Source organism: Fukomys damarensis, unplaced genomic scaffold (genome assembly GCF_012274545.1).
Source record: "Fukomys damarensis isolate Sample0158 unplaced genomic scaffold, DMR_v1.0_HiC HiC_scaffold_5, whole genome shotgun sequence".
Classification (NCBI taxonomy): domain Eukaryota; kingdom Metazoa; phylum Chordata; class Mammalia; order Rodentia; family Bathyergidae; genus Fukomys; species Fukomys damarensis.
In genome coordinates this window covers 31,766,007-31,793,657 of record NW_022900917.1, presented here as the reverse complement: position 1 = coordinate 31,793,657, position 27,651 = coordinate 31,766,007, and the positions used below count along the sequence as shown (strand labels likewise).

General features: G+C 38.7%; 1 protein-coding gene and 1 pseudogene across 2 annotated transcripts in view; one reads left to right on the top strand and one right to left on the bottom strand.

Annotated features, from left to right (window-relative positions):
* The window catches only part of Znf704 (zinc finger protein 704), a 145,032-nt gene extending 118,219 nt beyond the window's left edge, over positions 1-26,813 (bottom strand). The window contains exons 1-2 of one of the 2 annotated variants that reach the window (XM_010636244.3): positions 26,793-26,813; positions 23,365-23,603 (exon numbers count right to left, since the gene is read on the bottom strand). In XM_010636244.3, the coding sequence (XP_010634546.1) occupies positions 23,365-23,582 (218 nt within the window). In that variant the 5' untranslated portion in view covers positions 23,583-23,603; positions 26,793-26,813. Of the gene's footprint in view, positions 1-23,364; positions 23,604-26,792 lie in introns of those variants that run through there. The other variant, XM_033760434.1, reaches the window with a different exon arrangement.
* A 96-nt stretch (positions 26,814-26,909) lies between these two features.
* LOC104870587 lies at positions 26,910-27,426 on the top strand (annotated as a pseudogene).
* The last annotated feature ends 225 nt before the right edge of the window (positions 27,427-27,651 follow it).

Below are 27,651 nucleotides of genomic sequence, written 5' to 3'. Positions count from 1 at the left end.
ACACACACACACACACACAAACCAAGGCCTGGGCCTTAGGTGGTCTTGCTACTAGCATGTGTCGCTTCTAGGTCATCTTGGTTCCTGGAGCAAGAAAACACATGTGTGTATACATATGTGATGGTCCCTTCTCATAGGAGCTTAGTACCAAGCCGCAGTCGTTCAGCCATCTAGTTGACCTGTCCGACCAGGACCTATCACTCAGTTACTAAGAAAACGTTCTTCTATACTGCCACACACTAGTCATTCTTTTCTTCAAACTTTCACAGGAATGTTTAGTCTGAAAAAGAGGATAATCAGAAAGGACATGGCAAATGCATTTAAATATTTGAGTAATCAGAACCAGCACCTTCACTCACATGGAAAACTAATACCCACGGAAGACAGTTTGAAGTCAATATAAGAAAAAATACATAAGACACAACCTCACTATAAAAAAGAACGAAAGGGTCTTAAAAAGTCAGAAACGATGTATAACAAGGTTTTCTCAGAGACTGGACCACCACTGGCTTGTCCTGAATGCTGTGATGGAAATTCCTGAACTGAGTCATAGACTGCACTCAGTGACAGCCAAGATACCGGAAGGTAAAAAGTCTTAATCTGCAATAAGAGCTGTTTTTAAAAAATGGTCTTACATGCTAAACTCATGGGCTGACAGTCTCCCCAAATCAGAATTATTAAGAAAACAGTAAATAAGATTCATTATTATTATCATACAAAAAAAAAAAACCCAACAAAACACCAGTTTTACTAAGTCACCATTAGTTGTTAAATACAAGAGTAAAATTTAGTAAGGAACAGAAGAGGCTTGTTTTGCTGAATAAGGATGACTGAAGTAGAGGTGTATAGTATTTACTTTAATTGCTAAGATTATGGCAAATATTTGAACCGCTGCAATAACCTCATGCAGAGAAAAGATTTTGAGCACTATTCTACATCTGCTGTACTCTATGCTAGTTCATCTGACAGGAAGCTTCTGGGACAGCATCCAAGGAAATTAGGCAATTTGGAACACCTTTTTCAGAAATGCTGCCAGGTTCTCTCCCTTTTTACCTTCCCATTTCCTCAAAAATTATGCACACAGAACACGTGTGGATGCGCACATCTGCACATGTAGACGCATGTGCACTTAGGCACAGTTACACTTCCGCTCTCCTTAAACAAGTGACGGAGGACTAATCATGCCAGCAGCAACCAGACACACCCCTCAGTGATCAGTAACACAGAACCCCACCACAGTTACAACATGAAAGTGCTTCCTCACTGCCCCCAGCTCAGCTTTCCATGAGAACAGCTACAGCACCATGCAGAGGGTAAGTGCGCTTTCAACAGCTGCCTAGACTCTTGTAAGTTCCACAGAACAAAATCATCAGAAATTTAAACAAAGAGAACCTATTTCAACTGACTCAATGAGAATGGCTGATTCCTTAATTTTCTATTTTTCTTTCTTAACAGCAAGACCCGTCTTCACTGCCTGCTTTTACCTCTTCCCAGGATATTTTCTGCTGACAGTGATCACAGCTGAGTCCCACTCTCCCTCCCTCCAATTTCTGGGTTTTGTGGTATAAAGCTAATTTGGGTTCTCAGTCACACTTGAGCTCATCATTGAAAATACCAAACACCACCAATATTTTGTACAAAGGAAAACAAATTATAAAGGAATCTACTTCTTTAAAAAATTGTCTTGAGTAAAATCTTAATTACGATAAATTTTCCATAAAAAATGCTCACTCTGATGAGAAAGACAACAGTTTCTTTGCCATATTGTAGCCATAATGATTCAGCAAGTTCCTATTTTCCCATATTAGCAGGATTTCAAGTATATTTGCAAATTTCAAAATCAAAACACCAGGCAGCATGAAAGTATGACACATTTTATTTTTATTAATAAAATTTCATGTATGAGAATCAGAATTTTATGCAATATGCAGTGATATTATAAAAATGTTGGAACAATTAAAGTAGTTGAATACTATTATAAACACAAAAAAGGGAAACTAGTGAAGTAAAACTTAACTCATTTGAACCAAACTCATTTATAATTTATAAAAACCTAGCAAATGATGATGTTAGGTTAATAAATCTTTTAAGAGTATAAAATTGGGCTGGGGATTTGGCTCAGTGGTTCTGCTGCCTGCCTCGCAAGCACAAGGGCCCATGTTCAATCCTTGGTACCAAAAAAAAAAAAAGTATAAAATTAATAACCTTTGACAGTAAGTCATGAGGAAAAATTAAAATAATTAATAAAATAGAACGGCACATACTAGCAGCTACCAATTCTGTAATCAATCTCCATTTCTTTCCTCATCAACAGAATATGTAGTTTATTTGGTATAATAGCATTCCCAGCTTTTTAAAAAATAACATTTTATGGGCCATAGAAGTGGCCAAGGGACCATTCTATCCAAAGAGATGGGCTGAGAATTCAGAGAAAGCTATTCAAATGGGCAAATCCAAGGCTCTTCAACTTTTGCTCTTTGCCTTGTGTTTTGTCTGTGCCTAGAAAAAAGTGTGATATTGGAAGCTGCACAAAAGATCTCAGTTCTGTAAGAATGACAATCATCTATGAAGCAGGGTGAAGGGAGAAGTCACAAATAGCTTGGACCTCTTATGACATCCTGAGCTACTATTTAATCTATGGAGTGGTTTATTTAAGATTTCTGGTTACATAAAGAGGGAAACAAGTCTAATTTGTTTAAGCCACTGTTCAGTCCAGTACATGCGCCAGTTTTTACTACACACCGCCAAATCAACTCTCATTGATAAAAACAGGGTCAAGCACCCTATAAGAATTTCAAAATATCCACTTAGAAAAACTAATACATAAATCACACCCATTTTTAAAAGTCTATTCTGTAAAGCAGATCTCATAAGGATCTCTACCTGAAAATGGTATTGGCTACATCTGAATAAATATGTGCTCCTAGAAGTAAACATTTTAAAATTTAAAGTGTTTTAAAATTGTTATTGTGTGGTTACATTTTGCATTAGAAATGTTAAGTAAAATTTTTTTTAAGTACCACTTATTTCAATTAGGTTTCTTATATAGTAGTCTATGCTAAAGCCAAGGGAGACCTTAAGAAGCAAAAACAATCACTGGAAATAAACTAGAATGATGATTCTACAAAAGGGAAAAAACAGTGTCTTCTGATGATAGTTTTTAACTAAAGACGGCATAATATCCTGAGTGAGGACTTCGATGCGCACTTCTGAGTGTCAGAACATAATTACTAACCTCTGGAAGCAGAACTACGATTGCTGTTGTGCCTATTTTTACTTACCTCTAAAATGGTAAACATATATCTTAAAGGAGGTGCTGAAATGGTCTGAACTAAGTTGACTGTTAAAGATAGTAAACACTACTGGTAGTGGTGGTGCATGCCTATAACCCCAGCACACTGGGGCAGCTGAGGCAGGAGAATCTCAAGTTTAAGCCAAGCCTTAGCAATTTAGCAAGACCCTGTCTCAAGATGAAAAGTTTTAAAAAAGGCATGGTGATGTAGCCTTCAGTGTGAAGGCCGTGGCTTCAATTCAATCCTCAGTACAGCAGGGACTTTTAAAGACAGTAAACACTGAGAACGCTACAAAGATCATAAACTATAACTAACCACATGATTTGGTTTCAACAATAAACAATAAAATGAGGTAAAAGTCTTCAATACTCTGGCCACTATCTCAACATCGTGTTTCTGACTCTCTTGGAAGGGGAGATCCAACAAATCTGTCCAGGTAAAACAGAGGAAGGCTAGACCTTCACAGGTATTTTACATTAAAAATCAAATGACTTGCCATGGACAGATACTTGCTGACAAGTAAGCCCTTGGAACCTGGTTGGGGGCAGAGGCGTGAGGTGGGAGGACTCAGGGAGGAAGTGGGCAGAGCCAGGCACCGGTGAGCTGTCAGTAGAAAGCAGCTCTTCTCAGGCTCCAGTGCGTCAGGGTCACCAGGAGGGGACCGGGCCTGGCTAAGGCAAACAGCTCAGGTGGTCCTGATCTGCAGTTAGGCCTGGGGGCTCCTCCTTGAGCAGGGGGTGGATGGAGGTGCACCCTGCCGGGTCATGCCCCCCAACCGCCTCCCCCACCAGGCTGCAACTCCCAGCACAGGTGGGCCAGTCCTCCTCCAAACCTTAGTCTTTGGGCTAGAGAGACCCGGGCTGGGCCTGGAGCTCCTCTTGGGGATGGGCAGGACTAGATCTGTGGAGTAAAGGAAGGTGAGCATTTTAGAGGAGAAAATCTCAAAAGGACGAGGAAGGAACGACTGGGACAAAAGACAGCGGGGAACAGCAGCCACTGTGTTATAAAAAGCACACTCCTATAGGCAGACGTGATGGGGCCAGTCTAGAGACTTAGCTTTTATTTTTCTTTAGCCATGGTGGAAAGTGGAAAGCTATGGGTAAGAAGGTGAGTGACAAGAGCACCAGGGGGAAGCCAGTGTGGCAAGAGCCCCGTGGAGCAGTGTCCTTACAAGGGGCTAGAAGCAGGAGGCCAATAAAAAGACGGAAGGTGGAAGCCCATGGAGAAGCTGCACGGAGCCATATCAGGCAGAGGGGGCAGCTGGGGTGGGTTTGAGGGCATAAAACTAAAAAGAAGAGGAAACACTGAAGAGCACCACCGAGGAAGAGTTAATCAAAACTTCGGTTGAAAAACACTTGTGAGAAGAAACAGAAAATGCACACTTGGGGAGGGAGCTGGGAATGAAGGCCGGTACCCCCTCCCCCACAGAATTTAAGATGTGGTATTTGTGGGTGGGGAAGGGAAAGGGAGCAAAAGAACACGGCAGGATCAGATAATGTGGAGCTCGTACAATACATGCATGAAATCCTCACAGCTCATCAAGAGTCAAAAAGGATCGTTCTGCCTAACACATTTGTGTAAAATGGAATTAAGATGAGTTGGAATGTGAAGGAATATTTTCCATGTACAAACCCACTTATATATCTACCAAAGATCTCCTGCCTGCACTGTGCTTGTGCGAGAAGAGTGAATAAAGGTGAGGTGAAATAATACTGGACTTCTAGGCAGGAGTGGTCCTTACCCTTGGAAATGTTTAAGAGAAATAAGCAGCAGGATCTGTCCAGGAAAGGGAGAAGCAGATTTCTAAGCAAAGCAGAGCCCAGAGTCACAAATTCTCCGAAGAATGGACTGTCCCGGGTGCCGGAAATGCCTGGAACCTCGGTGGCTCACACCAGGCATTCTTAGGAGACGACTGCTAAATCTCAGCCTGTGGGAACCAGGCTTGTTAACAGCCTCTGACTCGTTGGAGAACATGACTCACTGAACTCCCTGGCTCCATAAGTGACTCCTACCTACACACACTGACAACTTCCTTACTCTGTGCAGGCACAATGAGCCCAGGGTCCTGCCTACTAGGTTCCTCTGCCCAGTTATCTGAATCAGGAGGATGGTGACAGTACTGTAAACACAGCAGCAAGGGACAGCTGGAAGGAAGGTCAGTTTGGTGGGAGGAGGAAGAAGCAAGAAGCAATAGGGTCAGCAGGACACGATAAATTGGAGCTATTCCCAGGGCATCCACAGACAGGTCTGTAGATGACTACAACTATGGAATAGAACCTTGGGCTGAACAGAAGCTTGAGAATCCGCTCGCAATTGGGGGGTGCATGACCCATGAAAGCAGGTGAGCTCACAAACTTGCTGAATGACTAGAGAAAGAAGAACAGAAAATAGGAGACATACCTTATACTTCGGAAGATGAAAGAAAAGTCAGAGAGGAGAGAGAGGGCAGCAGTACTTGAAAGTTCTGAATGCTGAAAGCATAGGAAAGAGATTCAAGATGGTCCCATTTTTACCTATTAAAGTGATAAAGATTTTAAAGAAAGAGGAAAACTGATTAGGTTCTCTGAGCTGGCAGGAGTGTAACTGCTGGCGGGAAAGCAAATTTAAACAACTGCTTGAAAGTAATGTGGCCACATACATCGAAACATCCAAAAATATGCATACCCTGTAATCAGGACTATTTCTTCTCATGTTTGTCATCTGGTAATGAGTAGGGACATATATATGAAGCTTAGCTACAAGATGGCTAACGTGGGTAGCTCAGTCTAAGACGACTCCTGCCTTCTGGTATTTCACACCTTACAGCCCCTTCCCCTTGAGTGTAGGCTGCCTAATGAAGTGCATACGGAAATACAGCGAAGTGATGGGGTGGGTGACCCTTCTTTGATTAGGCTACACAACCTTCTGTCCTGCCAGCAGACACTCTCCCCTAAAAGAATAAGCACAAGAGATCCTTTTAATACATGAAGAGTAAAGAAGACTCCTCTTGTTGGCAAAGCAAGCTGGCATGTTGGGGAGCCCCTCAGGGTAAGGAACTGAGAACCAGCTCAGGCAACAGCCATCCAGGAACTGAGACCCTCCACACAAGGGCCCTTGAGGTGAATTCTGCAACAATCACGTGAGCGTAGAAAAAGATCCGCCCTTAGCAGAGCTTTCAGATGAGACCCTATCCCTGGCCAACACCTTAATTGTGTACTTTCAAGGAATCCTAAAGCAGAGGACTCAGGGAAGCCCCCACATCCCTGATGCACAGAAACTGACAAGTGTAGTTTTAATCCAATAGGGTTTGGAGTAATTTGTTATAAAATAATAACCAATTCAGTTATCTACAGTACTGTTAGTAATAATAAACAAACACAGAAATAGAAAATGATCACGGGAGTATTTGTTAAATAAAAATGGTAAAACATATACGATGTAGTATAATCTTTTTTCCATTAAAATTACATCTTAGATGAATGAAGATATTCAACTCTGTTCACAGGTAGCAATTATATGTTAGAGAGTTAAAATATTATGTATCATGTAAAGCCATCATTTGGAATAAATATGCTTTCACAGACATACAAATATATAGGAATAAAAAGAATAATAAATATCAAGGTATTAATAGTAGTTATCACCAAAAGACTTGTTTATGGATGCTTTTTGTTTTCTTTTTTTCCAGTTACCTATATTTATAAAATATTTTGATTGTGCACTCCATTATAATAAAATATTAGATACAACAGTAAGAAGGAAAAGAAAAAGCAATTATCAACAATACAGAATGCCAGGATATATGTGGCAAGTTTTCTTCATTCTCCTTGTTGATTGCTTTCTATGCACTAGCATGAAAACTGAGAAGAGCTGTTTTATTTGATCTGACAGGAAGAAAGCAAACTGGCTATCGAATACACTGTCGTGTTACTTCTTTACTTGTGGAGTAAGGGTGATTTGTTTCTACTTGCGAAAGGCACTGGATCATGTCCAATATAAATAAATGGAAAAATTTCATCTAATGTGGCAAAGACATCATAACAGGAGCAGCAGATGGATAGGAATCACTGCAGACAACATCTGAGATGTATACTTGATATATATGAGAAAATGTCATTAATTGAGTAAAACTGACAAGAAACTTACAAAAATGAGGATCTAAGCACGGAAAGGACAAGAACACTAAATATGCAAGTATATATATATATACCATAGAGGAAGATAAATCTATTATTTAAGGAGATTTTAGTATTGTTTTAGTGAGCTTTAACTTTTTTGCCTGTTTCTTAAGAATACAAATTTTAGGGTAGAAAGTGCTTCTTCAATTCTATTTACTTTATGAAGAATAACATCCATTTGTAGTTTGCTTTTAATGACAAAAATAGCAATTAGATTAAATTGATCATCAAAGAAATTGCTGTTCATCTTTGTTTTGAGACGTGGTCTTGCTGTGTATTCCAGGCTGGCCCCAGACTTGCAGCAATCCTCCTGCCTCAGCTTATCAAATGTTGGAATTACAGGCATATGCTAACATGCTCAGCTGCAATTCATCTTGTAGCTCAACCTTTCAAAAATCTTTGCAGGAAAGAGCTCATGAACAGACAACTACCAATTCCCAAGATAAACACATACTTTAGGAGACTTGAGCAGCAAGATATCACAATGCAAAAAGTGAGAAAGTTATTCTAATTTCCCAACATGTCTAATTTACTCCCAGGGAGAAAGTTATGCAGCATGAAACTAAAGCTCCTACATGAAAGAGATCAAATAGTAAAGTAGCCAAGGTCTTTGCAAACAAATGCACAGTTAATTACTGATTCTGTTTGTTTGGATACACACAAAGCTATGCCTGGGAACAAATCAACAAATAGATGTATAATTAGCCATTTTGAGTAAGTGAGCCATGGATGGTAAACATGGAGAAGGATGAAGCTGAAAGGAAACTTGAGCTGGAGAAAAACTCTAAGATTACAATCTCTGTCTCATCTCTATGGTTCCATTAGAGTTCTGAGGAACTTTTTCATGTAAGTTCCCCAACCACAAATGTGAGAAGCCATGGTATAAGTGTATGATATATGCAGCATCACAAGGGGCTAGAAATGCATCGGCTAAACTCTGAACCACAAGGCTGTGCTCCAACCAGATGAGCAACATATCTTATTCCTAGACGTAGGGAGACTCCCACTCCACCTGCCCTGAATAACCACAGAAAGCTTATATGAAGAGCTGCAGAAAGTCAGAGACAACAAGAAGCCCCAGCACTAAAAAGGGGAAAACAATGCAAATGAAAGAACCTTGATTTTCTGAATGGAGCCTGCCTTTTTCTGTTTAAAAAATGCTGTTTGCACTGTTTTAATGGCATGGAATAAAAATGGCACTGTAACTTGTAATTTTGAGATATAAAATGCGAAACATAAAACAAGGGGTTATAAATCAGCTGGAGACCAATTAAAATACTTAGACTGTCATTCAAAAACATTCTACAGAATGCAATAAAATACGGGGGTGGTTGGTTCTATTTTAATAACTGATGCCTGCAGAAGGATTTTTTTTTTTTGTCTCCAAACTACTAGCCAAATATATCCAGGACTGACTGGAAAACTGAAAAATACAGTTTTACTTTATGTTAAGCTAAATAATGAAATAAAATGCCTCCAAAGACTATCTGAACAGTGTTCTGGTTCACAGTAAGACTTGCTTGATGTTAAATCACACTTATTTTCAGTGTTCTATGATACTGATAAGCAGTATTTATGTAGTTAATGTAATGATCAAATTATATTCCCTACCATTTGATGACAAATATGAAATCAACCAGTGTTTCTCAATAAGGCAGCACTGGCACTGGAAGCCCAAGAATCAGACATTATGTGGACTATATATGCACAACCAAAACTGACCCTAGACATCTCCAAATGCCTCTTTGGATAGAACAGAATTCACTGGTGACAATCATATTAATCACACACTGAAAACAAATGATTTGGACTACTGCAAAATTTGCATCTTTTAAATGGAGAACCATAATGATTTGCTCCTTAGAAAAACTGACCCCCCACCTACACATTAAACCTGGAAGTTCCTGTTACCCTTCCAATTTGCAGGGTGCTACCCAATGATACATAAGGAAAGCTTCAAAGAGCAATTATAATATTGCATTATACTGAAGCCTTAAATTATAAACTGTTTCAGAACTGCATTGGATTTACTCATTTAATTTTCACATCTGAACCCTAAAGGAAATGATGACTTCTGAGACTGGAATTGTTAACCATGAATTCTAATGTCTCTTGTTTGCCCTTGTGGGAGGGTATTAAAAGCTTGACTGGCACAACTGATCGAAAAAAGAATAAAAACAGATGACAAAAGTGGAGGTTTTCTGTTTACCAAGCATACACCTTGAGTGAAGTGGAAGAATCCATGTCTTTTGACTGTTAGGAGACAATCTTTTCATTTCATTTCCAGACTTTTGAGATTCCTCCAAAATATTAAAAAAGTTAGAAACCAACATGTGGTTGTTGACATTTTATTTGTCACATAGCAAAAACAACCTATCACCATGATTTCATAAAAGCCACTCTAATACCATTGATGCAAAATGGTCCATCAACTGAAAACTTCACTATGGATGTGGTGTGTGGGGGCTATACTATGATTTTCCTGTTAATCTCTTATTTCTATCACCACTGTGGTGACTACTAAGGTTTATATAGTTCTTAATTCTCAAAATTCTACTGGAATGTATGTAGTAACACTATCAAGCTGTAAAAATTAAAATTTGTCAACAGACCAATTAGTCACCTACTGTAGCAATTTCAGGTTTGGGCACCCACAGAATTATCAGTCCCATCCAATAGTCAGCCCATGCTTTGCCCAACACTTTGGCTTGCAATGCTGTAGCTCTGGGGACAATGGAGAATAAGCAGCAGCAACCAGCTTGCTTTTCGTGGAAAAGACACCATGTCACATTTCCAAGCCCACAACCTAGGATCCTGGAAGCCATAGCAGCTCAGCTGCAGGACCCACGATGAGAAGTCACTAAGGTCTCTGGAATCATGGGAGACCTGCCTTCATCTAGAGTCTTCTCTTAAGCAACATGGTATGTTATCTGGAAGTAATTTTGCTCAACTAAGAGAAACAAAAGTCCTTGAAAATTAAAAAATGAACATAAAAACTAGATGTCATCTTATTTCTGTAGATTAGCACTTTTCCCTTTCTCATTAATTTTTTATTAATCTGTTCATTTGGCTCAAGTGTCCAAAAGGCACAGAGTTAAGAAGCAAAAGATAAGTTCTTCAGTGTTCCATCCAACAGTGCCCTGGTTTTTCCTCACATGGTCAGATGGACATGAAAATATGTCTGATTTTTAACATTTTAATTCTACTTTTATTTGTCCTCCCTCACCTAGGACTCTCACTCGTGCCTGTGCATCTACAAACAGTGATGCACCACACTGGGTGCATTGATCACCCCCTAAGCTGCCACTTGCGATTGCCTCCCACCTTTGATCCTTTGCCATCATCTTCAAACAGTACTGCTATGTTCTGACTGCAAAAACAAGCGTCTTCCTCAGTGGAAAAATACCACGTCCCAGCTTGGCCAGGCAGGTGGTGTGTTTCTAGTCTGGAGCAGAAAGTGGCATCTCTTCCTCTCAAGTAAGAAAGCAGACTATTAGCACATCAGCTAAGAAAGCCATGCAGGATGAATGTCAAGTGCTGCTTGCAATCGAAAATGTAGTAAAATTTGAAAAATCAGCTTCTACAAAGTGGTTAAGTCCATTATTCAAATCCAAACTCTTAGCTTTTCCTTATACCAGTTTTCCCATCTTTCAAATGAAAGAGATGAAGCAGACAGTTCTCAAGATGCTCCTAATTCTCTCTGATCTGTGAGATCCAATAACTGGCTTTGGCATAATGCAATGACCAGTACACCGAGCACAGCCCACAGCACATGCAGTAAAGACACCTGCCATGTCTCACAGGTATCACTGGGACTAAGTATTCCTCTTACTTCTAACCAGAGCAGAGGAAGACTGGAAGGTTCGTGCTGCTTCCTTAAGTGGATAACAAGAAGCAATAAAATGAAATGACTTAGAACCTGGGAAACAAGGAAGCAAAATTACATATATGAACATGAAATTCTCAGCTGTAAAGCCAGTGTGTGGTGTGGCGGTGTAGGCCTGTAATTCCACTACTTGGGAGGCTGAGGCAGGAGGATAGCAAGTTCTAGGCCAGCCTAAGCAATTTAGTAAGACGCTATATCAAAATAAAATAAAATTTTAAAAGGATGGAGCTATCTCTTAGTGACAGAGAGTCTGTGGTTCAATCCCCATAACCAAGAATGGGAGTTGTCCCATGCCACTGACACATCTTTGCAAATGCAGAGAATTCTATCTGATTAAGCCTGGGTAAGGTAAATAAGGCTGACATCAAACAGAGAAGCATCCTTCACGGCAAATGCTTCTGTCACTGCACTGGGTCACTTATAAATGGGACATCAGGCTGACACCATGTATACACAAAGAAACAGCTTCTCATTTTTGCACACAGTTTACCTACACTTCAGTGATGGATCAGATACACTTCAGCTTTGCTGTGTATGCTACAGCAAATGTGCAAACTGGTTTGCTTTCACTTTTGACATCAAAGGAAGCCAACATCAGACTCAGTCAGCACAGCTGGGCATGGTTCCACAGGAAATGCCAGCGCTGTAATTCCAATATAATGATGCCTTCTGCATACAAGAATGGTAAAACAACGAGTGACTCAGTACAGAAAATTCTGAGTCCGGAAACACCAACGAAAAGCTATGGAGCCTGTCTCCCACTGGATCTGTCAGGCCTCTTGCCTGTCCTCAGCACAGGGGATAATTCCGTCTGAGTGTCACACTCAGATGGATCTAGTTGCCACTGTCTGTCACAACTAAGTGGAGTTTGCCATGATGTGGTGAATGAGGCAAGAACCTCTAATAAGCCAACTGCAATAGCTAAGAACACAGTTCACCAGGATTTTGAAGAACACCTCTCCAGTGAACATGTTTTTTAATTAATGAGGGGAAAAAAGCTTCCTGAATTCTGTACAGGAAAGCCTTGGAACAGCATACAAAAATGTTACTAAGTGGGCATCCAGTAAATATCTCCAATTGACAGCCCCCTCAAAAAAAGATAACACTGACAGCAGAAAAGCAGGCCATAGTTGTGCTAGCTTAGCTAATGTGTTTTTCTTTGCACTGAGAAATAGTTGAGGGGGAAAATATTGTTCATAAGGATGCCACTGTATGACGTAGTAATAAGACTAAATGACCTCTCTTTTTATATCTATTACTGTGGTTACATTTAACTTAGTAATAATCACACTAATATTTTTTAAATATATAGTAACAATTCAACAATCATTGAATAGGGTTTTACTTCTTTTTTCCTTAGTCCATTGGTAAGGGTCTTTCAAGTTTTGAAGGAGGCAAACCTCGGTTTTCTCTACCCCATGTAACTAAGGGAAGAACAGGTTACTTAGCTGGCTTCAGAGCATGGGCACAGGGATAAAGGAAAGTCTGTGGTCAGATGGAGAGCAGACAGGCGAATCAAGATGGCACCCGGCCCTGAAGACACGGGCACAAGGTCGGGGGACTTCCTCTACAGAGATGGGTGGGAAAACCCCAGACACGTTACCCTAACCACCAGTTCTATTTTATCTTCAATGTAGAAACAGACTTTAGGAGTCTGATTATTCTTTAAAATTATATTCTCCTAGTGATCGCCAACTGAAAGTGGGGAGATTTTTAAGCTGTGAATTTCACTATTTGGTTTTAAAAGAAAGAAAGGCACAGTTATTAGCTGGATAAGGAGGTTTTGAGGTTTAATATATTGGTGTTGAATCACAGAATGCATCTCTGACAGGCATGTAGCAGTGTTTCCCTTCAACTCCACATGTTAATTTTCAGGTTGTAACGTTATGTGTAGATGTGTGAGAACTACAACTATGACTACACTGTCAGGAGTGAATTAAAAGGGAAACTTGTTAGCCCTGAAAAATAAACATGTGGGAGAACACCATTCTTAAATAGCGCTTCTGATGGATCGTGACCCCTTCTGTTATGGTCGAGACACAAGGCAGCTAAACAGTGTGCCCTGCAGACCCGCCCCTCCCCATAACGGTGGCATTTCAGCTGTCTGGCACTTTCGGCAGGGCAAGTTTGCTATGATCATTAACACGACCTGCTTCTGTGAAACTACAGTGTATACACGGCGAACTGAGGTGATACTGTGAAAACCACACAGTTACTGTACTTATCAGTTATGGTTAGAATGAACATTTCCTTCCAAAACACTTCACGATTACCAGCATTTAAGACTCAGTTTGATACAGTCTACTTGGAAGAACTCAGGAAAGTCTGCTTACATCTAAATTACATTAGAGATGACAGTTATCCTGGTAGAGTCAATGTTTAGGAACAAAAATACAAGTTTCTGCTGTCAACTGACAAAACCTCACATTCTGCAGATAAGGGCTACATACACTTCACTGTATTTTTAAAATACATGACAGAAAATTGGACGCAGAAAATAGTCAATGATCTTCAAGGTGCAATTCTTACAAAGGGACAGCAAAATTAACCAAAGGTATTGTGGGGTGAATTTTATTTGGCAGATTGATTTAGAAAAGCAGGTTCATGAGCTCCATTAAGTGAATGTTTGCCAAATTCTGTTAAATCCTGAATGGGGAAGCAAAATCAGAATCTTTTCATCATTTATAAAGTAAGCTGTATAAGTGAAGTTCACCTGAAGAAAAGCCAATACATGAAAATCAAGTGCAGACAGGTGGTTGTTTACTTTAAAACAAGACATCTTAAAATAGCAAGCATTTCTAGGCAGTTATTGACATTATAGTTTGACTAAGTTAGTCTACATATCATTCTCCATAAATACAGTACACTTGTTGTCTATTTGATTTTTTTGCTCAAATTCTGCCGGTCTTTGGTGAGGGATAGCACCAAACTTTCAATGCCACAGGTCCCTTAAATTTCACATGTACACCCTGTAAACTCCTCGTTTAACATCACGCACATCTATGCACTCCTTTTGTATTACTCCTGAGTTACTGTTTTGCTTACCATCACCAACCACTTTCTCCAATGAGATGCTCAGGGCTAGAATTTTGAGAGTCATCCTGAGCACCCCACATCCTTTACTGAGTACCCTGTCTCACCTGCTTTATTTCTGGCAAGTTCTGGGGAGCCTGCACCTCCCTATCTCTTGAGATAGCCCCTTCCTGATGCTTTTGCCCTAGGTGAAGTTTTACAATCATCTTTCTCAGATCTATACACACGCCTCTTAATTATTCCTTCTGTCCTAAGTGTCAAAACCAATATGCCCTTCCTCTCTAACTCCTCATCCTCATAGGACATCAGACGACTTTTCCAAAATGCCAATCAGATGGCATCACCTGAATACCTCTCTCTACCTAAAAGATAACAATCAACAAGTTTTCTCAAGCCCAACCTCATTCAGAACTCTATATAGGGTGTGGGAAGTAAGTTAGTTTTTTTTTTTAAAAAAAGAATAAAGTTGATAACAAAACCCTTTGTAGCTAGCAGATTTTGGTGTATTTGGTGAATTTTCTAGTATGTATAGTACTGCTTTCTTATAAGTGTATTAAAGTAAAAGCTTAAGCAAATGAATTATTAGGTATGAAGTCTTATCTGAGCCTGCAGAATGTTTACTCAGTACATTTGAACTTCTGTAATGGTCACTGCTGTGAGGACTCTCAGAGAATCTGCAAATAACGAAAGAGGTCCTCTCAACCTCTGGAAACGAATGTGAGCTTATCTTTTTAAAAAACTGTGACGATGCCTATTTAACCTAAAGTAGACTCTCAGAATCTGCAAATAACGAAAGAGGTCCTCTCAACCTCTGGAAACGAATGTGAGTTTATCTTTTTAAAAAACTGTGACGATGCCTATTTAACCTAAAGTGTACATGGAATTTATATAGCTTCATAATAACTGTAATTGTACACAACATCAGTTATGCACAAGTTGGAGTCATTTACCCTTCAGAAGACATACGGGAATCATGCTGCAAATTTCCAACAAAACCTGTTTAGTTGCAACTACCCACTATTTACTTCCTCAGCCAGACACGGATGTGCCCCCTCCTTACTGAAGATGCTGCCTCCTCCCTGACTAATCCTTAAGAAACACTGGCAGACAGAGGGCTATTCTACTCCTAGTAGTACAGGTAAGGCATTTGTGTGTGTGTGCGTGTGTGTGTGTGTGTGTGTGTGTGTGTAAGATAGAAAAAAAAGGGAGGAACAATACTGCCTTGGGAATAAACGATAAGCTGGACTGATATGCAAAATTAACTTAGGCTTTACTGTGCTGTCCACAGTAGTCATCAATAACCACACATGGCTACCGATCACTTAAAATGTGCCTGGTCCAAACCAAAATATGCTATAAGAATAAAATATATGCTAGATTTTATAAAATATCGCATTAATAACTTTTAATATTACATGTGGAAATAATGACATTTGGGATATACTGAGTTAAATAATACACAGTGTTAACACTTATTTTCACCTGGTTTTTTCTTCCTATTTTTAATGTAGTTATTAGAAATTGCAAAATTACAAATAGGCTTGTATTAAATTTCTACTGGGTAGTGCTGTTCAAATATTATTCTTTTTAAATAAATGACCAATGTCTTGCTTATTATGTGCCCGATGTACAATTTGGTACATGGTACCAATTTGATTGAGAAAAAGTTGTTGTATGAAACTTGACTGTAAACCACTTCTGCAGAGATGGTCTCTGGCACTGGTACACAACAGTAGAATCATGCCACTGCTAAATATTCTGAAGATTCCCATGTAACCAACCTGGGCAAAACAGCCAGTGATCCACCATACCACAGTTACGGATCCAAATGGAGCTTAAGTTGTTGAATTTTGAAGGGCATTTACTAATACGTAAGAACTCTTTTGAAGCGATGCCTACAAATGCCTGGAGTTCACACTTTCAGAATTTTATTTCATAACTACTCAGTTTGATCCAGAAATTGTATCCCTCATTAACAAGAAAATAACATAAATTATTTTAAAAATTCATATTAATAACCTAAATTCTAAATTCAAAATGCAATTCTAAACAGTTGGCACATTCTAATTTGACACCAATCTGTGCTCATAATAAAGAGCCACAGTACATAATGATTGGGAAATGATAGATTTTAGAAGTATTTTAAACCAACAGAAATGAGAGAGCTATTTCTGAAAACAAAAAACCCAGAAACCCCACCATTTCATTCAAGGAATTTTTGCTTCAGAGTGAGAAGGGAGACAAGAATCACTTTTCTTTCAAGTGGTTTCAGATCTCAAGTCTTTCCTGGGGGTGGAGGGGTGGGGTCTGGTTCCAAAGATGATTGAAGACATTGTAAACAATAACTTTGCCTCTTGCTAATCCTGTTGACTTTCGAATCTAAATCACCAGCAAAATGGGACTTGATTGTGCACTGATGGCATTATGTGTTGCATTAAGTCATAATCTCAATTACATTGGATTCTATCATCTTCCTGTCTGTTCTCTATCAACATGATCATACTTGTGTTTTAGAAAGAGCATTTTGGTTGCTGTGTAACAGACTACAGCAAGAAATCAAGAACAACAGTTGCTCACTGACTTGAATCATTGAAATGATGGGAAGGTTTACTGGAAAAGATACTTGTTCTGGATACTTTGTGGAAATTGCTTCAGTTCTCAAGGGGAGTCCACATATAGAGTGCTAGCATTTCCCCAACATGGATGAGTAAATTTATATTGCCCTCCCAAAGCAATTTTAAAAATTTTGTGCTATTTTTTTCTAATAAAAAAAGAAATGTTTAAAATGTTAAAGTGACCCTTTTCCAGTAGTCTCACGTAGATGACAGTCACCAGGACCTGATGTTTCTAGTGTGTTTAAAACTAACATTTTCTCAGGAACTGTGGGGCTTCTACAAATTCAGAAATAAAAGAGCAATTCTGGCTCTCATACAATTCCAAATTTGTCAGAGAAGACTGTCCTACAAATGGTCCGTAATACATAAAACACAGAGGAGAAAATACAGACAGCAGCACAGAAGGGTAGCCAAACCTGTTCACAATTTTCCCCTGCATCCACAGGACACCCACAGCTTGGAGCTGGAATCTCTTTCTAACTTTGAACCTGAAGATCAACAAGATTTTGGAGTTCTTTTAAGTTATGTGATTTCCAGAATGGCATTTGATAAGGAGGAGATGGCTGCATTTTACTCAGCAAGCGATAAGTATGATATCACTCTATTTTAAAAGCCCACAAAACAAATAGTACCACATGCTTTGTTTTCTTCCAACGGCAAGCTAAAAATCTGTAGTATTCTAATAAATTGCTGTTAAGTCTATGAATATTTTTGGCCAAAGTTTTCCTTTTTCCTTGTCATAAATGATTTTCTAATAGATTTCTTTAGCTTTTGAGTTAGAAGACAGTTATTACTCATATAATCAAATTGTAATTGCTGCTTGGGTGAAATCCAAGGAATTTAAGCATCAGTACTTAAAAAAAAAAAAAAGGGTCTGGCAAAAAAAAGGAATTACAAATGCTATGCTCTAATGATCTTAGTTATCTAATAATGTTTGCTTAACTGTTGAACTTGTTTTAGAGGCTGGGGAGCAAGTCATATTAGGTGATAGAATTATGAAGGTATTTTAAAGCATCAATAAATGACAGTTGTAAATAATAATTAACCACCCATAAACACTAATGGAGGTGACAAGGAACGAAAATTCACTTGGGTTCCAAAACTTACTGAGGTCTGTCGTGTGTTTAATGTTCAGTGTTCTTGGGTGAATCACTTACTCATCTGTGAATGGGAATATACTGACGCCTAACTGTAACAGGCACAGGCATTTGTCAATTTTGTCCATGCCCCATGACTGACTTCTCCTGTGTCTGGAGAACCTCCTACAAATATGCTTCTCACATTAGAAACCAAAAAGCCAAGTTGTAGGCGCCCACACTCCTCTTTATTTCCTGACTCAGTTCTTCAGCCTTTCCAGCATTTCTAGGAACAGTGTTTCAAAACTTTGTTCCATCCTCTGTTAAATCAGTCATTTTCTAATGTTCAGCACCAAGAAGCCTCACTTCTACTTTCAAAATGTCTCTCAGACTTGTCCTCTCTCTTCACCTCAGCTGAGCCCACTGCAACCCAAACTCCCTGGCCTCTTCCCCGAGAAAATACAGTGGCTTCCTGTCTGGTTGACTTGTGTCCATCCTTGTCCCCTTCCGATCAGTTCCGATACAAGTGAAACCAGATCATTCTTCTACACACATCTCCTTATTGACTCAGTATAATTTAATAATATTTAACACAACTAATACAACAGCATGATCTGACTAGTGACCACTTTTCTAACATTGAGTATCCACCAACTGATGTACGGCTTCCTGTCTGGTTGACTTGTGTCCATCCTTGTCCCCTTCCAATCAGTTCCGATACAAGTGAAACCAGATCATTCTTCTACACACATCTCCTTATTGACTTAGAAGTATAATTTAATAATATTTAACACAAGTAATACAACAGCATGATCTGACTAGTGACCACTTTTCTAACATTGAGTATCCACCAACTGATGTGTGAATGGGATATTGCTTGTCAATAAAAAATGAAGTACTGGTACATGATGGATGTTGAAAATATACTATCTTTAAATTCCTGTGTTCATACTCTATTAAAGCCTGTTTCCCTCAACTCTCTACAAGGGTCAATGAAACTTGTATTTTGCCCTAGAGATACTCAGAGATTACTTAAAACAATATATTTACAATTATTTAACTCTTTATTCTCAATCCACAATCTCTTTTGGAGGGGGCTGTGTTTTATTTTTTATAATCTGGCATCCCTAAATTACTAAGTGATGGAACCGTTACAGAGAGACCAGTCCTTGAGAGACTGATGTCCCTCCTGCTAGCTTCAACACTTTTAGTACTTGTTACTCTTGATTCAAATTACCACTCCCAAATATTCCTAAAGTTGGGAGACACTTCCTTTCTGTTTGTGATAGATCTTCAGTTCCAAAGAAAAATGCTGCTTGTGTTCTTGCACTTTCACACACTCTCACTCTTATTTTAGTTTCACTCACTAGAGATAATTTGAGAATTATTTTGAGCACCTCAGCTGTATAATGCATGGAACCCACTTCAATCCCTCAAAAAGAAAAGTTTCTTGCTGAAATCACGTCAGGTAATACTGATTAAGTTCAGGTCTAAGTGGACTTTCCTACTTTAAGATTTGTCCCACCAATTCAAGGCAACACAAAAAGGACAGAGAGTATTCTTTCCCCTCATGATGCGAAAGAAATAATCTTGGAACCACTGGACCAACAATCCATAGCTATATTTCACAAGACAGTGGGGGTCCTCTTAAAAATGAAGATTCTAGGTGCTGGCACCTGCCCTTCACCTCTTTCCACAGGGCACTAACATGTAAAGGATGGTACTGGTGGCTGGGGGAGAATGTGCCTCACAATAACAGGGTGCAAAGTGACCAACAGCCTAACTGCTGGACGCTGAGGCTATGAGTTGCATTTGCGTCTCAGCCACCACTGCTACATGCTACACTCAGCCACCTACAGACATGGCAAGGCCTCTAATGGAGGTCTCCTGATGGCCTCCGCCATCTTTTTCTCCCTCCCTTCCTGGGCACAGATTAGCACTTCCCGCCTGCCTTGCCTCCTCCTACCTCATCTCCTTTTCTCCCACTCAGGTTTCTCCTAATAAAATGTCTGCATGCTTACTCCTGTCTTGGTCTTTGCTATTTAGATGATCCAGCCTAACAAATCTGGACAATGTACTTAAATTTATATCTTCTGAAACTAGCAACTTTTAAATGGGTTCTCAGAAAATGGGGATACAAACAGGGACTTTGTAAAGTAAATATCAGATACAGAGTTCTTCCTTCTCTATTCCATTCCTATCTTGCAAAAGATACTAATAAAAGAAAATCAGTGTTTTAAATAAAGTATCAAATCAATGACTTTACTAATATTAAAGACTCTCTTTCAACTACAATTTCATCCAGTTCTAAGAAGAAAGAGCAAATTAAAAGCTATAACTTGATTGTATACCTAAAATGTACCAATAAAATCAATGAGGGGGGAAAAAAACCAACTGTAACCTGAAATTACCTACTTATGTTGTCAGTCTTTGATTAGACTATGAGCTCCTAAAAGGTGGGTACTATACTAGGTTCCTTCATCACGGGTACTCAAAAAATGTCTGTTGAATGGAGATGATGTTTAATGACAGTGAACCACAGAGAACCAACAACAGTGAACTACAGCATCTACCACAGAGACAAAGGTGGCAAGGAGTTCTAGACTTCGCTAGGTACATGGAAAGGCAAATAAAATATACCTATTGTTTTCACTGTACAACCTACAGAAAATAAACTTCAATGTTTCCTTTTACAAACCATAGAAAGTAAAGTTCAACAAAATCTCTTAGAGTGGGAATAAGTAAAAGATAAAATGAGAACCATTACAGGGAAATGATTTTAAACTGTTGAAGGAACTGCATCAGTGATAATCTTACTGGCCTAGAATAATTATACTCTCTCTAAAAATTGGTCAAGATATAATGTCTGGATTTAGGAGGCTAAGTCACAAAATCATATGCACCGACATACACATATAGACTACACGTGTGTGTGTGTGTGTTTATATATATATATACATTTTATAAAATGTATTTAGATTTTCTTGTATCAATAAATTTCACTATAATCTAGATTTACTCAAACTTCATTATTTACACACTGATAGCACATACATTTCTCTTTAATAGAAAAATCACGTCTTCTTACCATATTAGAGATGAGTTTAAAACAAAATATTGATCATTTATAGTGAAAAGTTGCCATTTACTAAATAATTTGATAGTAAACAGAAATAAAAAGGAAGTTTGAGAATTACACATATATACACTTTCTATATACTGATTTCTTCAAGGCCATTTTTAAAAAAAGCAGTTTCACTAACTGCTGGCATATTTATAATGATTACATTTTTACTGTAGCAATGAAAACAAATTTTTAAGTGGAAACTCTAAAGAAGGAAGCTTTAAGTAGAATTTACAATGACAGATTAATACATCTAAATTATATCTTGTTGTTGGAAATTTGTTTCTGCATATTAACAGATTTAAAACCTAATTAATTTCTCCCTACTTCTTAAGAGCATAACATTAACATTGACTTGACTCACGTAATTTTAAATACATTTGGTAAATGAGAGCAGGTGGAGAAACGTAGGTCACCAGAGAAAGAGTGAAAAAAAGCAGAAAGCACTTTCCTCCCTTCCCTTTTTCATTATTTAACCAAGAAACTACTGTAAGTAGGGAAAAATTAAAGAATAAAGACATATCTAAAAGTCTATGGCAATTTCAAATGATTAATTACAGGTCTTTTAACATATATAACAGTCTAATGAAAATTTTATGTAGAGTAGGTTCTACAGAATTACAAGTTAGCACTACACTATCTAACACTGGGGATTCTAACTTTTGCCCTGCAGCTTCAGAAGAAAATAAAAGCATAGCTCTTCACATTTCAAATTGTTAACATGTCATTTTTCATGAGTCAACCAAATAATAGATTTGAATTCAACTGCCTACCTGTTCAGGGTGTGATAAAACACTTCACAATGAAGCCACAGTCAAAAGGACTAATCCTAACTAATTTAACAGGTACTTTATGTAAAAAAATAGAAACGCAACTAATTCTAAGTAGTTAAACAAAAGTAACTGAAAATTGTCACTTGAAGGTTAAGGGAAACAAAGGGGCCTATAATTTTAGAAAGTCTGACAAATTTCATAGAAGGACAGAATATAGATTATCTCAGTGAAGGTACTTTTGATGTAATATTAAAAAAAAAAACCCAAAATTCCAATTAGAAAAAGTGAACAGGTGGAAAGGGATCATTTATTCTTTTTCCAAAGATACTGTTTTCCTAGTTAGCTGTCAGAAATAACTGCAGGACTTCTCAACAATTGCTTATAAAGTTGCATTGTAAATTATTTTTTTTGGCAACAAAATGTGGTGTGCATATTAAAAATATGCAACTTTTCATGCTACAACATTTCCATTTTTTCCTTCATCTGAGAAATATTTATGACTAATATTTAGTAGAACATAACTAAGCATTGTTCTACTGCTAGGGATACAGCATAAACGGAAGGCCTCCAATCCCTGCTCCTGTAGAGAGTACTTTCTCAGTGAGACAAATAATAAGCAAGAAAGTTAGTGGGTGGTAGTGTGTGTCTATTCCCATACTGTTCCACTGTCAGTCTGCCATATACAGTCCTTTGCTGCAGTGCTACTGGATGTGGTTTAAATGAAATTATGATGTGGAAAAGACTTTTTGATATTTCAGATAAATTCTCTTCAGATTTTAAGGGAAATTTGTTTTTAAAAGACCAGTCCAAAATAAACCAGAAGCAACCAAACATTTTAACATATTTTAGGTTTTTGCAGCCCACCTACGATGAGTGTCACATAGTCTTCATTTTTTTTTTTTTTTGGTACCGGGATCTAACTTGGGACCTTGGGCCTACAAGGCAGGTGGCGGAACCACTGAGCTAAATCCCAGGCCCCTTTCATTCTTTAAAAATATAAAACTATCCCTATCTCACAGACCACATAAAAACACCACGGGCCGAATTTAACCTGCAGCCATAATTTGATAACCCCTGACCAAAACTACTGAGTATACAAGCTTTTAAGTGCTTATTTCCGGATTCATTCTATGTATTGTTTGTGCATTTCTTCTTTTGCTCTTTATTAGTCTTCCACCAAAATGTAATAAGACATCTTTACTAGGGCTACAGCAGTTCCAACTACAGAAGCTTCAAGGTCTGTTCTGAAGAGCAAAACCACCTGCTCTACGTCATACAACAGAAAAAATCTGTGGCAGAAAACCCTTCGCAAACCTGTCCATACTCTGCTGAAGAGATAAGCAGAGATTCCACAAGCTCACCACAAACTTCCTGAGGCAGACACATTAAGATCTCATGTTCCCTTACCTTGCTGGAGGCACATCAATGTTGGAAGAAACCACTTTTCGTTTTTGTTCAAGGAGACAGATGGAACGAGTGTTTTCTTTCTCGTGGTCCAGGATCCGATTGGCTTTTTTGGTGTCTACCATTTTCATGTCTTCCTCCATGGCCAAGGGGAACAAGTGATGAGACATTTTCTTACTGGAGTCACGTTTTAAGTCCTCAGCTTGAAATGTAAAGGTCATCTCCCGCTTAATGCTCCCCACCTGTGAAATGAAGCGCAGACACTCTTACTGAAGAATCAGCTTTGCCCGATTCTCACAAGGAAGAACAACAAATGCTCTCCTCCACGTTCATCAGAGTTTGTAGTTTAAATGGGGAAAATTGCAACACAGAAATGCAATAACTAGCCCTACAAAGCAATGTACCATTACTAGTATTTTTAAGAGAGTATAACTCATGCTATATGTCTTTCTTTATTACAATAAAAAATGAGTACCGTACTTGAATGGACAATTCTCCAAACCAGATATTCAAAGACAGTAAGTACACAAAAACACGTTCAACATCATCAATTACTAGGAATAGACAAGCCAAAACAACAATTAAACACTCCTTTATACCCAATGAGAGGGCTACTGGAGAAACCTATAAAAAATGACAAAATCACGATAAAGCAAATGTTGGCGAAGCTGGTCGGATTCTAAAATGGGCAACAGAGGCAGGAAACAGTTCAAAATAGTTAATACAGAATTATCCTACTCCTAGAATTACACGCATAAGAACAGATTTACAGACAAAAATGTATGTGAATGCTCATAGCAGTATTCATCATAGTAAAAAGGTAGAAACAATTAAAATGGCCATTAACTGATGAATGAAAAATACATTAGATCCACATGATGGAATATTATTCAGCCATAAAAAAATGAGACACTGATATATGCTAAAAATGAATGAACCTTGAAAACAATATGCTAAATGAAAGAAGCCAGACACAAATGGCATATTGCACAATTCCGTATGAATTATAAGATGCAAACCCCCTTAAGACAGAAAGCAGGTCAGTGGCTGTCAGGGACTAGAGGAAAGGCAAAATGGGGACTGACTGCTTAACTGGAAAAAAGTTTTCTTTTGAAGGATGAAAATGTTCTGAGAGTAGAGCCAGTGAAGACAGTTGAACAACATGTGAATGCATTAGGTACCCCCAAATTGTATGTTTTAATATGGTTAAAATGGCAAATTTCAAGTCATATGAACTTTACAGCAATAACAATAACTAGAGGCAAAAAAGCAAAATAATGTACAGTTACTGCATCTATTACCATGCAAACAAAAGTCATGATAAACACAAGAAAGAAAAGTCTTTCTTTGAATACTTGAGGACCTCTACATTTTAAAATTTTAAATATTGCTTTCTGTTTTATAATTAAGAAGGTTCAATTAAGTTAAATATTTCAGGATTATTATCATGCTCAATAGAAAAGCTCTGACAGAAAAAGCTCTATTAATACAGCTCTTAACTACACTGCAGTTCAGGAAGAACTGCATTTTATCTTTTATCTACTGTAGGTACTATCTTAATAAAACCCCTTTTACAGCCAAAAGATAACATAAGCCTAATTTTTAAAAATATTTTGAACTAAAGGTTTCTGTTTTTAAACAGGGGCTCACTACGGAGTTCAGGCTGCCCCTGAACTCATATAGCCCACACTGGCCTCAAAGTTGGGACCTCAGCCTCCCAAGTACGTTCCACCAAAAAGAGATTTTTGTAAGATAACTGCCATTATAAACGAAGTGTGGAGCACACCAGTTCAAGTCCGAAGTATACAAGGAAGAGTCAGACTCCCTGGTAATCTGGAGTGTCATTAATCATTACAGTGATCTCAAAATGTGCACATCTAGAAGAGCTTTCACAGGCTGGTAAGATAATCTATCCCTTCTTGTGGAGAGAGTTGATGGAGCTCATTTGTAGAATTAGTAATTCTTTATCTCCCTACTGTTTAAACAGAAGACAGATTTGTTTCTTTTAATCTTTAGGTTGGAGAAAAAGCAAAAAGAGTTTGATGAGATAGATTTCGATTTACAGAATCCAAAACCTAAGTCGAAGGCAGTTTCAGAATCAAATGAGGTGTTGTGTGTTTGAGAGTAGCAGAGTCTAATATTAATGAGCGGAAGTTCTCAGATGAAGGAAAACCCAGATGCGTGTGTGTTGAAGACACAGAACCAGAACCTGCCACCTGCAACAGTCTCCAGTTGGCAGGCAAGACAGGCCCTTTCAGTGCCACTGTGCCTTGGAATGCACTTGGCAGGCAGCATCTTTCAAACAAACACACAAGACTCTAAACAGTGCTGCATTCTCTTGGTAAAGAGACTGAGTTCCCATGATTTTCTTGTTCCTACACCTGGCTCCACAAGAAAATGTCTCATTCTTTTGGTCTACTTGCAATGCATTAAGAAGTCTCCATGTTTCTTAGAAAGCCTTAGTGAAGTAAAACAGATGTCTAAGAAAAGTAAGTATGTGCTTGTGTTAACTGTTTCAACATCAATACATAACAAAAAGGAATAAGAAAATATTTCACACTTCCAAAAAGGCAATGAATGTTTTACAAAAAGGTAGCTTAAAGGGCTGGGGATTTAGCTCAGTGCACTTCACCTGCCTCGTGAGCACAAGGTCCTGAGTTCAATCTTCATGCCAAAAAAGTGGGGGGGTGGTAGCTTAGAAAAATCAACAAATATAATTATACATCTTTTAAATCTCTCCTTATTCAATATTTTATGCAATTCTTTCTTCCTGGAGGAAGTGACAGAGGTGATTTTCACATCTGTTCCCACTCTAAGTTGCAACAGGCATACCCTAAACCAGGCATAGAAGAAGAAAACAAAGGCTTCATCTTATCAACAGCTTCAAGTGCTACATTAACTAGCTACACAGGCAATTAGTATATAGTTGAAGCAACAGTCACTATCCATGCTTCTCGTGGGGCCAAGTGGACTGGCCAAAGGGAGTTCACCCAACATTTAAAGGAAGGAAGTAACATCAGAAGAAGTCTAACTTTTAGCATCGTAATTTTAGAGGGAAAAATGTGAAGTGAATACAAATAGAACACATTTCCTATAGAAGTATTATAACTGTATCCCGTGCCTTTGGCCAAGTCTTTACACTAAATCACATTATAGTCATATTCAACAATGCAAGCTATAAATATAAAATAGTTTTACAACCAAAAGTCTATTAATAATAACTGAGAATTGTATCAGTGGGATGGATTTCAAAGACAACTGAGCGCAGACTCTGTTTAAAAGTGGAATTACAGAAGCTGTCCATGGCAGCAGCCTGGGCCAAAGCACGAGGCCATTATGGGGTTGGCAGGCAAGACGGGCCCTTTCAGTGCCATTCGGCCTGGGTCCTTGCTGAGTTGTCTGCCTGGATTGCCTTTCCCTGGTCTCCTTACTTGCTACACCATATGTTCCCACAGGACAGGCACCATGCTGCATTCATTCCTGTGCTCCAGCCTCTAGCATGAGGCATGTAGCAGTCCTTTAAGAAATGTGTGCTGTGAAGGCTGCCCATGACAAGCAACTGGACTTTAGTCTTTCCTGACCCTTGCGCCTATGACACGCCTCTTCTGACCGCCTCTGTCACTCCTTCAGAGCAGAACTTCTCCAGGAAACCTGGAAGGGAAACAGCTGTGGCCAAAGACATCCCAGGTGAAGCCGGGTTGCACTTTGCTGAGCTGTATAAACTCGAGGCGTTGGACCCAGAGGTTACCCAGGAGACCACAGAGCTCTAGAGAGTATGAAGACTTTGTGGACAAAATGGCCGCTTTCAGGAACTAGCTGGGCCTAACTGGGCTTGTTAACCAACTTGCAAAAAAAAAAGTAGAAAATGAGAAGATGAAGGCCACTGGAACTTGGAACTTGCTCAAATCTATAGCAAAGTAGAGAGAAGCCCAACAACAGAAACTTCAGGCACTAACAGCAGACAAGAAAATGCAGCTAGAAAGGTATCGAGTTGAATATGAGACTTTGTGTAAAGTAGAAGCAGAACAAAAGGAATTTATTGACCAATTTAATTTTCAGAAATGAACTGAAAGTAGGAAGGCAAAAAAAGGTGCCCCCCCAACCAAAGAAACCTCTACCATTCTACTGACTTGACTGATGACCTAAGTATATCTTAAGATGCTGTGATGTAGTTCAGGATGAAGGCCCTGGATTCAATCCACGTACTGCCAGAAAAAGGGGTAGCATGGGGTTGGGGGGTGGGGATGTAGCTCAGTGCAAAGACCCTATGATCAGTCTCCAGTACTATGT